Here is a 16,020-nt window from a genome sequence, read left to right on the forward strand (position 1 = left end):
GAGAGCACAACAGATGGATGACAAGCTCAACACATGCAGTGGATCTGGCACCCAGACACTTGACTTCTAGTTGCTAAACAGTTAGCCAGATTTCAGGAACCTAGGCTGCTAATGCTCCTGTTTGGTTTAATGCACAATGAGAATCTAGCACATAAATATGACAATATTTCCATAAAAGGATCACACACTCTGTTTCTCTGCATAGTTTAGCAGCTAATTATTTTATTGGTGTCGATTGCTGAGCTACAGTGAATTTAAAGATAACTGGTATTTTATAAAGACATCTAAAATTTCAGATACTAGAGTTTTCTTCAAGTGGCCTACATCAGCCAAATTAGGGACAACCCGGTGAGTATAAGGTGCTGAAGGAAACTGTGCGGTAGAAGATTTGAGAGGATGATCACAGACAATTCACAGTGTTTTCACAGAGACTAAATTCGAGAAAAACTGCATCTTTTTCACGAAGTCTCCCTGGCCACCGGGCAGATTCAACACCCCCCTCACTCTGCTCACAAAGCACTTCGTTTATATCTTCAATAGAGTTTGTGTCTTTGTCCCCAGCATGAGCTCCCAATGAACAAGGACTTGTTTCTCTCTCAGCCCTGTAACCTCAGCACCTGGCCCAGCATATTAGCACCTGATCGTTTCTGGACAAATGTTTGTTGAGTTGTCCAGAACCCAAGTGGACCAGATAAAAGAAATAGAGGGTGATTGTTAGAAACCCCTGCTGAGGGGGTCTCAGTAAGAGCCCGGGGGACAGCGATGCTTCTGTGCGAGTCTTCGGTACTTTCTGCAAAAGCAAGCTTCGGGTAGACAGGGGACCGGAGACCCTCCTACCTGCCTAGCACCTGAGAGTGAAGTGTAACAGGAGCACGCAGCTCCCGAATTTCCTTCCCACTTTCTCTTGGGGGAGCTCTATTCTCTCTGCTCTCGCGCATGCACGTTCGGCTTCCCTTGCACCCTTTTTTTCCAAACTAGGTTTGAAAACCTGACTTTCTTACAACAGTGCTAAGGAATGTTCTTTCTCCGTATCTTCACAGCCATTTCCATCAGGGCTGAAGATAAGTAACCGATGCCTTTAGGCCTGTAAGCTCCAGGAGCAGTAACTGATATGCGGTGCAGGAGAACTATAAATTACTCAGCACGGGGATACTCCGGACAGGAAATAGTTGCAGCTACTGGTATCTCACTGCCCTCAATTAGGAGCTTACTGATGACACTGTCCTTCTCTTTATATCTTAAATCGTCTTTCACTTGTCAGAGTCCTTGATTCCGATGTCCATTTCTATACTTCTGCTTCCCTAGTACTTTTGTGAAGTTTCCATCTGACTTAAAAACTATCTTACGGGCTAGTCTCGCAACAAAGTGAAAAGCCCAAACTCTTGTCCTTGGCAGATCCACTGTGAGAAAATCACAATTACACACAAGCCCAGGCGTTGTCATGGGCTCTCCAACCTCGGCCAAAGCTCAGTTCCCTCACTTTGCTGTATATGAAAAGGAGTGTTTACCTTTCTAAACCATTTCAAAATCATTTTGTTTTGTTTTGTTTTTTTATTGAAATAATTTAGTATAATTTGCATTAAATTAATTGGATAAAGGATTGCACATTTGTCTTTGAAAGGAAGACTTAATGGTTGTAGTTGGCTATAAGCTTCATATTACATAAGCAAGTTAGCATTTTTAAAAAGGTGTATGTGGGGTCTGTGTGTGTGTGTGTGTGTGTCAGTGACAGTCCTGGTCTCTATTCTGTGCATGTGAGACCATTTCTGGAGTGATAGGCTGAATTCTGAGTGCCACATTTTAAAAGACATAGTGGCTAACCAGCGTGTGCCCAGAGAACAGTGGCCATAATATTAAGGGACTCCAAACTATTGTTTGAAAAATGACTGGTTTACTGAGCAGAAGACTTGATAGGGACACAAAGGGATGTCATGTACAAGACTCATATTTCTTTTTGTGTACAATGAGACCTATGGGCAGAAATTTGGGGAAGGTTAATTTGGGTTCAGAAAACATTGTTTCAGTATCCTCACCTAGATTTTGTTTTGTTTTGTTCTCCACAATGCACATTAAACAGCAAACTGCCCAACTTTAATGAACTTTCAGTAGAGTCAGTGCCTCAACAGATTCTTTGGTGGAGGTAGTGAATATAAATGTATGAATTTATACTTATTCCTGTAATTAAGAATACCCATCCTGCTTGTTTCCTAGGTGTGTGCACCTGCATATGCTTGTGCACACACACATGCATATACTCTAAGGTCATTGGATTTTGAGACAGGAGATGTTGAGTTCAACTGCTACTTACTAACTCCTCATATTTACATTACTATGATTAAGACTGGTGTTGACCATGCATTACCTTTGATGGGCTGGTTTCCCCTTCTTTTAAATGACCCATATGAATAAGTGATAATAAGGTCTCATTCATTTTATGATTAAGAATATTTTAAATTTGCCTTATCCTGAGCATTAATGTGATAATATATTCCCATGTGTTGGCTGCATTAAGGATCCAACAAATACAAAGAATTCAAAAAGACTGAAGTTTAAAACCTTATGCAGTATATTTATTTTAACTTGAAAATATATTTCTTGGAATTAAGTACCAGAAAATAGAAAAAAATATATACTCCTCCTTGAAATAAAAGGACTCAGATTGATGAGATATTGGGGAAAAAAGGAAGTATATATTTTATTTCCTGAATTGTTGAGTGCCAACAATTTAAGAACCACATAAAAATTCAATTTCCAAAGATTACATCCCAAATAAAGCAGGACTTAGTCAGAAATGTAGAGGTCAAGTTAATGATACACAAAATCAAAATCAGATTTCTTTTTAACCACTTATTTTTTTTATTGGTTCTCATGCCAGAATTTTGGCATCCACTGCAGATGTTTCTTATAGCTACTTCACTCAACATTCAATTTCAGTAAATTTTTCTCTTAATAAATATGAATTAGTGGGGAAATATTTATATATTTCTAAGTGTACACTAAATTCATACAGATTATGTTCCTAGAAAACTTGCTTTAAGTGAAATAATAGGTTGTTATTTTTTAAATATGGAATCAGAGTTATAATAGAATCTCAGACTTTTAATCTAAGGCTGAATGCCTATTTAAAGAAAAAAACCCACACAGAGCATAGTAGATAACTTCCTATTTTCTAAGCTTAGATCTAGTTATTAGCAAATTTTTGTTTACTTACTTAATCTACCTTTCTTTGTTGGTCTCAGTGGTACTAGGTTTGCAAGCGATAGCTCTGGGGAGTGTGACTCCTTATCAAGTGCCCTTTAGACAACATGTATTTCCTGCATAATAAAACAAGACATTGATTCCAATATCAAATGAATTGGAAAACTAGTAATTCATCTTTTATGCCTAGCTGTGTTTACTTCAGGGAAATGGGCAGTGATCATAAGGAGGTAAAAATAAAGTACTTCAATCAGTTTTTCAGAAAGCCACCAGCTGGCCCTAAATTACACTTAATTTCCCCCCCAAAATCTTCTCAGAAAGGCTACTTTTTTTTCTTTTTCTTCCTTCTTCTTTTTTTTTTTTTTTGCATTCAACACTTTTGGTATTAATTTCAGGTGAACAGCACTCAAAGAGGTTCCTTTGAATTCTGGAAAGGGTGTAGTTGAAGACATGCTGTGTATTACAGTAACAACATGGCTACAATAGGATCAATGCGGGGGAGGACATCTGTAATATTTTCAACAATAAATTTAAAAATAAATTTAAAAAAATGCTGTCCGCAGCAGCATTAGATTTTGCCCCACTTTATATTATTCACATGTATTCATTTGCCCATCTGTAGCCTGAATTTGTAACTGGAAAGGTACACAGGCCTTTTGATGGAAAACCTGTAACAGGAAACATGCCTCAGTAACAAGTTTTGAAACTATGGTTCCTGTGGGAAACATTGATTGTAATTTTCTTTCAATAATGGTCTAAAACATTGATTGGAAACCAAAGGAAAAGCTTCTTATTTCTTTCTTGTGCTGAGACTGGGAGGAGAGGGGGAAAACAAGAGTTTAGAAAAAGCAACTAATGTCTTCCCATCCAGTAGTTGTCTACTGGCATTTTTTGGATAGATGGAATTCAGTTTGACCCCACATTGCGTGGGCACCAGAGCTTTGAAACTGCACTTGAGAGTGAGCATAAAGAGGGACTCATCTGTTGACACAGCATTTAGATAAAGTCCCAGCAGAAACATCATCATTCATTTATCTGTTAAAAAAATTAAGTTCTCAAAGACTATTTCCTTCTTTACTTTTATGCTACTTAATAAATCTATTTTTTTGAGATAGAGACTAGAAAATGACAGAAGATTTTAAATGATTATAAATTTCTAGTAGGACATCTTTGCTAACTTCAAGAAAATCAGTAAGCCCCTGGCTGGTGTTGCTCAGTGGTTGGAGCACCGTCCCACGCACCAAAAAGTTGGGGTTTGATCCCCAGTCAGGATGCATGCAGGAGGCAGCCGATCAATGTTTCTCTCACACGTCAATGTTTCTCTCGTGCGCTTTCCCTTCCTCTCTCTCTAAAAATCAATTAAAAAAATAAGAAAATCAGTAAGGAGAAAATAATACCAAAGTTTCTGAATACCAAAGTTGTAAACTTTAAACTTCAAAAGTTTCAACAATATCTCAAAATCTTCCACATGTTTGTGTGACATGTGAAATCGACTCATTTCTTATCGAAGTAAAGGCCCCAAAGTGACCATTGAGTTATCTTGGAGTTTAGAACTATGTTTACAAAACAAACTTCTAGTCAAGAAAGAGCCGAAACTGAATAACACTGGCCACAAGAAAACACATTTTAATTGCAACAAAAAACACCCCAAAACCATGTCTATTAAAGAGAGAAATGTTCTTAATATCACAACTTTATAGAATTTTGGTACCCAGTTAACAGTTTGTCTGGGTGTAACCCTAACCTGACATGTGCCAGAGGTGGGACTGTAGGTGTGAGTACTCAGAGCACATGGTACATAGGAGTGGGCTGTGAGCAAAGAAAAAGAGGAGATATTGTCACTACTTGTTTTTTCCCCCCAGAAAGTATTTTTGGCAGTGTACACTATATCAGTGTCCCTTACTCGATTACATGCCATATCTTGTTATCATGTGTAACTTGTAATATGATATAAAACATTATATTGAACCAACAGATGAAAATAATTCTGCTCTTTGTGGACAAGTGGACATATTTCTCTGATGAGTAACAGATGCTTAATTTCCATAGAATGTTCCCTGGCATCAAATACTTAATGTACTTTTACAATTTCTCGATCAAATGAAATTGGAAGTTCTTAATACATTTGTATGATACCTGAGGTCTAGAAATACAACAAAAATTTAAATAATACAAGCATATTTGTTCCATGAATATACACATTATATTTTATTGATGCTTCAACAGTTAATGACATTAGCAACAAAATGTTGCCTTTAGTGTTTGGTATATACTCTGATAATAGCCGTTTTACTGCAGAACACTTAGATAATTTAATCTGATCTAAAAAAGCCTTAGTCTTTGCCCTGGCCAGCATCGCTCAGTGGTTACAGCGTCAGCCTGTGCAAGGGAGGGTCGCAGGTTCGATTCCCAGTCAAGGGCACTTACCTGGGTTGCAGGTTCGATCCATGCCCCTGGTTGGGGCACATGTGGGATGCAATCAATCGATGTGTTTCTCTCACATTGATATTTGTCTCTCCCCGTCCTCTCCCCTTTCCCTCTTCCTTCCACTCTCTGAAAATCAGTGGAAAAAATATGCTCACTCCTCAGGTGAGGATTTAAAAAAAACTGCCTAGTCTTTACAATAATATGTTTGTATATAGCAGTACACCTCTGTAAATGAATCAATTAATGAAAAACTAAAGACCTCTTTAGATTTAGATAGAATATACATATTTTTAAAGTTTGAAAATGCAATATTTTTCTTCATATAGTTTAATTTTTATTTAAGGAATTCTAAGAAATGATATCTAACTTTAGGTAATGCCTTAAAAATTAATTATGTTTGCTAGGAACGTGACAGGTCAGTGGAATTGTTAGTTTATTTTGAGCTGTTTATACCTGAAACTCAGGAGCCAAAGTCAATTCCTGTAAGCAGCTAAATTCCTAAGCCTCTATTGAGAACATGCACATCCTCCCAGGAGTATCTCATTCTAGCTGGTGTACTGTTTACAAACCAGACCTGTCAGAGAGATGACCCATGAATTCCAGTAATGGAAACTGATTGGCATCTGCTAGAAACCTTTTTACCCAAGACAGGAGCACAATGAATGGAAGGAACTAAAAATTCTCCCAAGTAATTGTTTCAACTAAAGTGGCATTGGGTATGTCTTCAAAATTGATCTAAAGGCAATCAACAGATAAAAGCAAGAAAGAAAACATGCTCATATATGTGTATATATATACATATATATATACACACACACATATATATGATAGGTAGATAGGTAGATGATAGATGATAGATGATGGATAGATAGATAGATAGATAGATGATAGATAGAAAGATAGATAGATAGATAGATAGATAGATAGATAGATAGATAGATAGATAGATAGATAGATGATAGATGATAGATAGATAGATAGATAGATAGATAGATAGATAGATAGATGATAGATAGATTCAGATTTTAGATAAGAGATCACTTACAAACCAGAATTAAATCTTTTCTATGAGAGAGTCTAGGGTGGTGGTTAGGTATACAGAGCTGGAGTGTGTGGGTTCGAATTTCAGTTCTATCTCCTATTGATTGTGTAATCACCTGTAATATGTGGTCATAGTAATAGCATCTGCCTGATAGGTTTGTTATGAGTACAGTGTCTGGCCCTTAGAAAGCCTATGTCTGACTATAATATTGAAAGAGAAGATGAAATAAGGGATACTGAGTAGCATGTGAGAAAAGGTGGGCTATAGAGTCAAAAACCTCAGTTCACATCTCAGGTAATGCTACCAGTTGGGTGACCATGAGCATGTTGCTGAACCTCTCAGAGTCTCCATTTCCCTATTTTTCTAAATGGAAGTACTAATCCTGGATTCATGAGATAAGAGAGAGATGGAAAGCACCCTGCACTTGAATTAGGTTACCTTTCCCTGAAACATTAGAGCTAGCTATTAAAGACTGCAAAAGTTTCTTACTTATTTGTTTTTTATAGCTAATAGCATTTATTCTGTGTACTTCCTTTAGGGTGAAAACGGTTTACATGGAGTTCCAGGCTTACCTGGTCAAAAGGTAAAGAGTTTTTGAATGTTTCATATAAGTTAAGAATTTTAACATCCTCAAAATTAAATTTGTATATAATATAGTGAAGAGTCAGGAAATGCATTTGATGAAACTGAATTCCCTGAAAGACTTAGAAAGCCACTAACTAATCTTTCCAAAGAAAAAACGCTTCTCAGTCTTTCCAAAGAGAGCCCGTAGAAGCAATCCCTTCTCAAAGGGACCAACCGCTTTAGGAGATACTTTATCACAGTTTCGGCAACAGGCTTCTCCAGAGACCCCAACAATGATGCTTTCTAGGGGCCATGGGAGTGGACACAGCTGCTCTGGGAACGTTTTCACTGTTATTTGACAGAGTCTAAAATGAAGAATGGAACAGTTTTTACTACCTTCAATTGTATTTGGTTATTTCTTATTTCTGTTCCTTTTTGTAGATCCCCGATTGAGCTAAGCATAATAATTACAATGACAAATTATTAAATACTACAAATATGCTGCAACTAACCTCTTCATAAGTACCCCTCACTCAGAATGATAAGTTCATAGTGAGTAAGGGTTTTTGCATCAGTGAGCCTCCTTTCTGTGCCAGGTATCTTTCTCTTAACCAAGGTGAGCTTCACTTTTACCCCTTGACTGTCCAACAGCTTCCTTTCCTCCTGGGAAGGAGTATGCGTGTGTGTGATCAGTATTACTGGAAACACAGAGGCTGGTCTATTCCAGTTTCCTGGAGGGATGGGGAGCCACTTCAGGAGGGGCCAGCTGCCTGTCATGCCACCCAGATCATCCCACCACAAGGGAGAGCATTATTGACGCAGCAGTGGATGCCCACCAAAGCCAAGCATATAATTTCTATGCTCTGGATAAGTTTTACAGGTCTTAGCAACAGAAGTTACTGTTGCATCTAGGTTTTTCTCCGTAGCTAAAAATTACCATTCAAAAAGATATGCATTTATAGTTACAGTTTTTGAAAAAATCTCCCTTTCCTTGGCTTGATAAAGACGATCAGATTGAGCTGGCAGCGATGAATTAGCAAGTGTCTGAATTTCTTCACGGGAGCTCTAGACAAAACCCATTGCTACGGCATGTGCTGCCTCTGCAAGTCAAGTTACAAGCCAAGGGATGTGCAGATTTATCTGCTGGGAAATAGTTCTGGACTTTCCAGCAGCTGTTTGTGGTGGCTGCACCATGCTGTCATTGTGGCTGAGGTACTGGGGCGTTTAGCAGCTTCTATGTCAGTTTGAATTAACAGATCAAGTTAAAGTCTATGTTTTAGGGAAAATGGTAGAAAAAAAGATAGGCCATGCATTCAGTGGCACATATACCCAAACACTGACCTATTTTCTTTTCTGATACCTACCTTTTTTGAGGGTAGATGAAGCATAAATAATTATTTAATCTTGTATGTGACATATACACATACACATACATTTGATTCTATGTTATATATAGAATATACACGAAGAGACTTTATGTAGTAAAAGCTGGCAATCTTTTTTAAACATGAATTTTAATTATATTAAGTGTTACCTCATTGTAGCATTACAATAAGAAAAAAACTGGAGGTAAGAATCCCTTCATCCCTTGTCTTAGTGCACTCAGGAAACGTTTGCTAAGTGCTTCTTATGGGTGGAGGGGTGAGTATGGCTCTTCCCTGTACTTACCTGCTGGCTATGTTGTCATAAATGTCTGACATGTATTTGGTGTTCGAAGAATATTTGTTGAATGAATGAAACATCATCAGTATAAATATCTGTGCAGAATTAAGTGGGAAAATATGTTTGTCAGATCAAATTGGGTTTAGCTGAAGAACAGGGGACTTATACCTTTTAGAATAAATGTGATTGAGAGCAAATCCCCTTCCTGTGACTGAGAGGCAGGAAATCTGGGTGACCAAGAGCACGATGCCGGCGTCAGAGCTGGTGCCAGAACTCTGGGATTCAAACTTGAGCTAGTTTATCACACAGCTCTCACCAGAACCGGAGTCATAGACGTCGGCTTGAGAAGGATGTTTCTACTGGATCTAGCGAAATAAGTGGTAACAATAATGACTCAGTCTATGCCAGGCACTATGTTGATGCATTCAATTCTCAAACCACCTATGAGAAAGGAACTATATAGAGAGAAATTAAGTTTTATGGAGATTGAATTTCATTGGCAGTAGTGAAGCTATAGCTTATACCCTAGAAAAATTATTCCTTCAGTATTTAGGAATGTTTAAATTTTGTGTAACTTAATATTGGTTTAGAGCTTTCATTTTAGAAATGGTCTTTATAATTATTGATTTTTTCAATGTTATAAATGTTATAATAATTAGTGTAATAATTACATGTGTTAAAAGTAGTATTCCTAGTATTATACACATTATATTTCTCTTCTAAGGGAGAGCAAGGTGTTGAAGGCAGCAAAGGAGAAATTGGTGAAAAGGTAAATATCCCTCTTTACATACACATTTGTAAAAATAAATTGTGTTCTTGAAAATATTTCCAAGTGGAATATCTAATTTGTTCTGTGCTTTCATATAAGCAATTCAATAAATTTATAGAAATGATTTAAAATATTTTTTTCAAGTAAGGTAGACTTGATATATTGATGTTTGTCAGAAATCTTTCTAAACAGGTTTGGATGGTTGTTATATTTAGACATTTCTAGTTGAATACATTCCATCAATATATAAATGATTCAGACATTTATTAAGCATTACACTTTTGTGATATTGATGCACTGTGTCCATGTCTTTAAATAAATGCTTTGTTTAAATAAACATTTGGTTTATTAGTGGAATTTTTCCTGAGGAAATGAGTAAGAAGAACTAGCTATACTAGGGTCCAACAGGAAAGAGACAGAGCACTCAAAATAGACTAGTTTGAAAGAGTTTAATACAGGGATGGTCATGGCATGGGCAAGGAATAGAAAAACCACAAGGATTGTGCAATATCTTAGGTTGAGTTACAGTGAACTCCTAAAACTCCACATGGTTATTGGTGACTAGTCCCAGAGTCAAAGAAAACCATATGGAGACAGCCACTTGGGAGCTGAGGAAAGCAGTTAACCCAATATTCAAGCAATCTTTTTTTCATCTCAAATCTACAGCTTTCTACTGAAAGTACAGAGGTTAGGAAGTGCCTTAGTATTTAAAATTTCACTTCAGACAAACATTCGAATCCTTCTGCATTTCACAAGTCTACTTTTATTTTTAAATAGAACAAAAACAGTACCATCCCTTTGTCTCATAAAATGTCATGTAATTGGGCAGCCAAGAGGCCTAGAAAGGGGAATAGATAATCTCAAATTAGAATAGATAATTAGTCTTCTTGGTGGTAATCAATTATTTGCCTCTTCAATAAGTATTTATAGACAGAATGAGCATCTACTTTAACTATAAGACAAATTGCACATGTTGTAAGCTACTGGATAATTACTTTTCCTCACAGAACTGTGAGGGAGATAACAAGATAGCCATATAATAATCATATAATTGAGGATAATTAAATGATGACAATTTTAAAAAGTGGGTTCTCTCTTCTAAAGAATCTCTTGCATATTTTTGCTTTAGAATAACAGGCATTGATTGCAAGGCCATGCCTTCAAATAAATGCTTTATTTACACACAATCGTGTTTCATTTAATGGAATTTTACCTGTAGGAATACGCGCGGAAAACAGACATATTTTCTATAATTTAAAGTCACCATCTCACTAAAATCTTAGTGGCTACTTCGATACTTTTATACATAGTTGGCTTTGCTCAGTAATAAATTGATTCTCACAGGCTCTATATACAAAAACATTCAATATATTTGACTTCAAAGGTATCCCTTCTAATTTTTTATATCAATGAACTATTGCCTTCATATAGTCAATTTCACCATAAGGTGGAAATATTTATGGAGGATGGTTGAGATATCGGGAAGAAATAAAGCATCAAATAAAGACAATCCCTTGAATGAGAATTGCAATTCAAATGATTTACAGTGAGATGTAAGATTCATATACCAACACTTATGGTAAAAAAAAAAATGCTCTGTTTTGATTATTTACCACATTTTTTTTCAGTGTTGCATGCTATTTATTCTGATTTTAACCACATGTATTTTTTATAAGATAAATAATTGAGGTCATCTTTTTGTTCTAGATTATAAACTTTTTGTTTCTAGGTTAAACAAGAAAAGTACGTAAAGTCCTCACTTTTGTGGGACACCAGCATGAGATTCTTGGGCTGCTAACAACAGAATTCCTTTTCTGAACAAAGACAATCTAATTTGAATTTCAATTATTTGTAGCAAACTGAGTTTATAATTACTATAAGACCTACCTTTCTTTTTTAATTACCTTATCGTGGCCTTTACTATGTTTAAAATTTGATTGGTTTGCAGATTCGTGGATACTGAGATCAGACTGATGGTTACCTGAGGGAAGGGGCATTAGGGAGCTGGGTCAAAAATTGAAGGGATTAGGAAGTACAAACTGGTAGTCACAAAATAGTCACAGAATATAAAGTACAGCATAGGGAATATAGTCAATAATATTATAATTATGTACGGTTTCAGGTGGGTACTAGAAATAGAGGGGGGCACTTTGTAGAGTATATGATCGTCTAACCACTATGCTGTACACCTGAAACTAATATAAAATAATATAGAATGTAAACAGTAATTTAAAACAAAATTTGACCGTTTTGAATGATGAAATTCACTAGTTACAAAATAAAACATTTCAGAAAGTTTTTCAGAGATATCATATCTACCAAAGGCTGATGGCTACTGATCCAAAAAGAATTATATTAACTGTCAAAGATAAAATACTATGTGATGATTCTCAGGTGTTGTTTCTATAACCCATTATAAACCAAGTAGAGAAATCTGCTGCTTTTCATTATGGCTCGAAAACTAGCCCTCAGGCCAGTTTAACTCTGAAGTCAGAATAAGTAGTTCCTCAGGGTGTTGAGCATGTTGCCGTTAGTCCAGAGAAGAACCCGTGGAACTTAAACAAGAATAGAGGACCTCACTTTAAAGTATATTCCTCAGTTGATAGCAACTTCTACCAGGGCAGAAATTCACCATATAGTACCTGAGCAAACACAATTCAGTTGAGTCAGTTCTCAAGAAAAAAATTAATTGAAGGGGTGGTTCATTCTCTCAAAAATTAGTTACTTATGCTGTCAGGAATCTCCCAGGGCACAGCTATGTCCCGGTTTATCGCGGTCTGGATTATCATTTAGATGTAAAGGACGATCACATTCCACTGCCCCATTCCTGGCCGGCAGAGCCAGGTGAGCCCAGCTCAGGGATCCTTCCATGAACAGCATCGTTCACGAGGCAGGAGGGACGAGGCCTATATTCTGGCCCAGGAATAGTCCCGCAGCCGAGGTCTGGCTTCTGGTTTCTCTGCTTCTAGGGGAGTGACCTTAAACATCCCTTCTTGGGGGGATTTTGCTTAGGTTACTTCAGTATTGCTGTAGGTGTTGCGTGGGCAACTGCTACTAGTTAACAGAGGTGGCAGCTATCCCCTGCTGTCAGCCTTCCTGGCAATGATGCAAACTCTTGTTATAGGACCAAATGTAACTGCATGAACTAGACTCTGAATGTCATATTAGAAAAAGGCCATTTAGCAGGGGTTCATGGAAATGATCATCATTCCTAAACCCTGAGAATGAGTTTTTTACTTTAGGTCTTTATGAAAATAGGAATATTACTTAGTTACATTTATGAAAAGAAGCTGCAGATAAAAAGCAGATGAAAATATCTGCTTTAGTACAGCATTCAATAGCTTTAGGTAATTACTTCAAATAATGTCATTTAGTTTGCTTTTAAAATTGTCATACTTTTATGTTGTCATTCAAGCCCTGGCTCACTTTAAAAACTAATTTCTTCAGTGTTAAATGGGATTCCACTGACCTTTATTGTTCAATATAATTTGATAGTGAGAAAGAAACAAGTGGTAACTGCTGCTCATGCCACACTTTTCCTGACATTTCCCCTACAATTTCTAGGTAAAGTGTTGTCGATTTTAGTTCACTCAGTAGTGACATTTAAGTGAACATGGGCATATGTAGTAGCAAATCTTCACAACAGTATAACAGGAAATGGATTCAGTGCTGCTGCTATTCAATAATCACTTGACTAGAAAGTGAAGTGCATGATTAAGCCATAAAATAGTTAAGGACGTTTTCCAGTAAGCATTTTCCATTTCCCCATCACGTCTTCCAAAGCAACCTTCAAAGGCAGAAGACACAACATGCATAAAATCAGCACTAAGTTGCTTTTTAAGTATTAAACATGTATCAGCACCTGTGACACAACCAAAGTTAGGAGTTGAGACTATTTTTATACTAGTTCCACAAATGCATGATTTTGCCCTCTAATAAGTCACTAAAATATTTACTTTTAGCATTAAATATCAATTATTATAGTCAAATAGCAAATGATTATAGTCAATCATTTGCTACTGGGAACAATTATGGCTTCAAATAAATCAAGACCTTTTACACTGGAATATAGTTTCACTTACTCATAGAAGTGAATTTTTCATTCAGTTGTTATTATAGCAATTGCACATAGAACTTGAATTGAGAATTTGAAAGGATAACTATGATATTTTGGCCATTTAAATTTTGTTAGTTAATGAGAAGCAACCCAAGTGAGTTATTATATAAAATGTGCATAAACTATTCTTCAGAATATTCTGGGGGCAGTATCTAGGGAGCACGTATGTCTAGTTTCTAAAATACCACTCCCCAAAGAGCCTAGACTTGACAGTTAAATTGTGGATTTGATTGTGACCCATCATAGAATAAATGGATTCATATATTCCTGTATTCCAGGTTCCCATCCATCTGTCATGCCAGCTGTGTGAATCTGGACATTTTCCTTGCTTTCTTTACCTTAGCCTCCTTTTCTATAAAATAAATATAATTCCTACCTTGTGGGATCATTGTAAGAGTTAAATAATACCTCATAAATAAAAAGTGCTTATAAATGTTAATATCCCCAACAGTCAAAATATGAAAAATGTAAATATTGATATTATGAGGAAAACAGATTTATATAATTATGTCTACTTTTTTAATTTGCCTAATACTACTTCCTAATTTTCTTTCTAAATAAGTAAATAAAAGACAGGAGGGTGTATTAGTTAGCTACTGGTGTATAACAAATCATCCCCAAAACCAATGGCTAAAACCAATATTTATTTACCTAGCTGATGATTCTATGGGTTAGCAATTTAGACTGGAGTTAATTCAGCAATTCTTTGGTCTCAGCTAGTCTTATTCAGTTTGTTATATATCTCTTCTCAGCTGGCAGATTGGCTGAGGGTGGCTGGTCCAGATTGGCTTCTGATAGGTAACATGTCTCCTTATCCTCCAACAATTATCCTGTTCTTGTCCTCAAGATAAAGGCAGGCAGAAACAATTAAGGCCTCTGAGGCCCTCAGCTCAGAGCTAGCATCCCATCATCTCTGCCACACTCACTTGGCCAGAACAAGTTCCAAACCCAGTCAAGATCTAAGGAGTAGGAAAATTGATGCCACCTCTTGATGCAGCAAAATTGCAAGAGGTATGGCTACATGAAGGGGTGAACAATGAGGCCACTTTTGTAATAAATTAAACACAAATGAGATAATTTTTTTTATTTTCATATCACAAACTCCAGAGTAAAAAGGTTGAATAGATTTAGCTATTAGAATATTTATTCTTCTCCTTCGCCCATGACTCTCAGTATAATTTTTAAAACTATGTGTACATAGTGGGACTTGGAGACTGTGTCAAAGGTCTTTTTCTGTTTGAAATGGTAGAGATGCTTTATATGTAATAGGAAAATATTATAGAAAAATAAAATTTATAATTGAAATGGGAATAGGGAAATATTACAAATAATTAAACCAAGAAGCGATTTAGTACTTTTACATAGTGCTTATTAATTTTAGCTAAAGTAAAAAGGAGACTACAACTGGAAAAGACAGGTGGTCAGAATTGAGATTATTTTTAGGATTTCACTATTAAAACTTTATTGGCAATTATGCCTCATATTCAAAACTAATGCAAGAATGTTAAATACTGTTATAAATATAGCACTTTCCTATCATCACTGTTAACACATCACCTTACTTCCTGTGAATTCTGTTCTTGGTTCACCTTGTAGAATTCCACTCAACAGTATGTTATGCAATTGTTTCATTTACCCTGGTAACATGTAAAACTCCTACAACTTTGAGAAAGGCTTGCTTGTTTAATTTGACAGCTGACTTGAAAAATGAAGAGAACAGATGGAGTAGAATAATAACTATGATTTTAAAAATCACAAAAATTTATCAGTGGCCATGCCAATTTGTTATGGGAGTAGCCATGCCAACTTTTAATTAGCCGTGGTAACAGGAAATTGGAAAGTGTAATGGTGATTCCATAACCAAACAAGAGGCTTTACGTGAGTCATTACTGATCACGTGTCATTTTTTAATTCTTTATAGTGCTAGTGAATAACTCTATGTGAAATAAGCTTGGCCCTCTATTGCTGCATCTTTAATAGGAGTTATAGAAAAAGTAAAGTGTAAAAAAAGGAGAGACATGAAACAGCGGATAATTATCATCAAGGGCTGTAATATTTCATGAGAATTAAATTGTCTTTTGAAGTATTATTTTTAATAATTACATAATATTTCACTATATGGACATACTATATTTTATTTGACCATTTCATTTTGGAAATTTAAGCCTGTCCTATTTGTCCTTGTTTTTTAAAATTTGTCTGTTTTAGCTAGTACATATAATGCAGAATGAGCATACTTTG

General features: G+C 36.1%; 1 protein-coding gene across 1 annotated transcript in view; it reads left to right on the plus strand.

Moving 5' to 3' along the window:
- Positions 1 to 16,020, plus strand: part of COL19A1 (collagen type XIX alpha 1 chain) — a 284,762-nt gene that overhangs the window by 71,866 nt on the left and 196,876 nt on the right. The window contains exons 11-12 of the mRNA XM_081141246.1: positions 7,206 to 7,250; positions 9,618 to 9,662. Of these exons, the coding sequence (XP_080997372.1) occupies positions 7,206 to 7,250; positions 9,618 to 9,662 (90 nt within the window). The remainder of the gene's footprint in view (positions 1 to 7,205; positions 7,251 to 9,617; positions 9,663 to 16,020) is intronic.

Source organism: Miniopterus schreibersii (genome assembly GCF_964146895.1).
Source record: "Miniopterus schreibersii genome assembly, chromosome: 6".
Classification (NCBI taxonomy): Eukaryota; Metazoa; Chordata; class Mammalia; order Chiroptera; family Miniopteridae; genus Miniopterus; species Miniopterus schreibersii.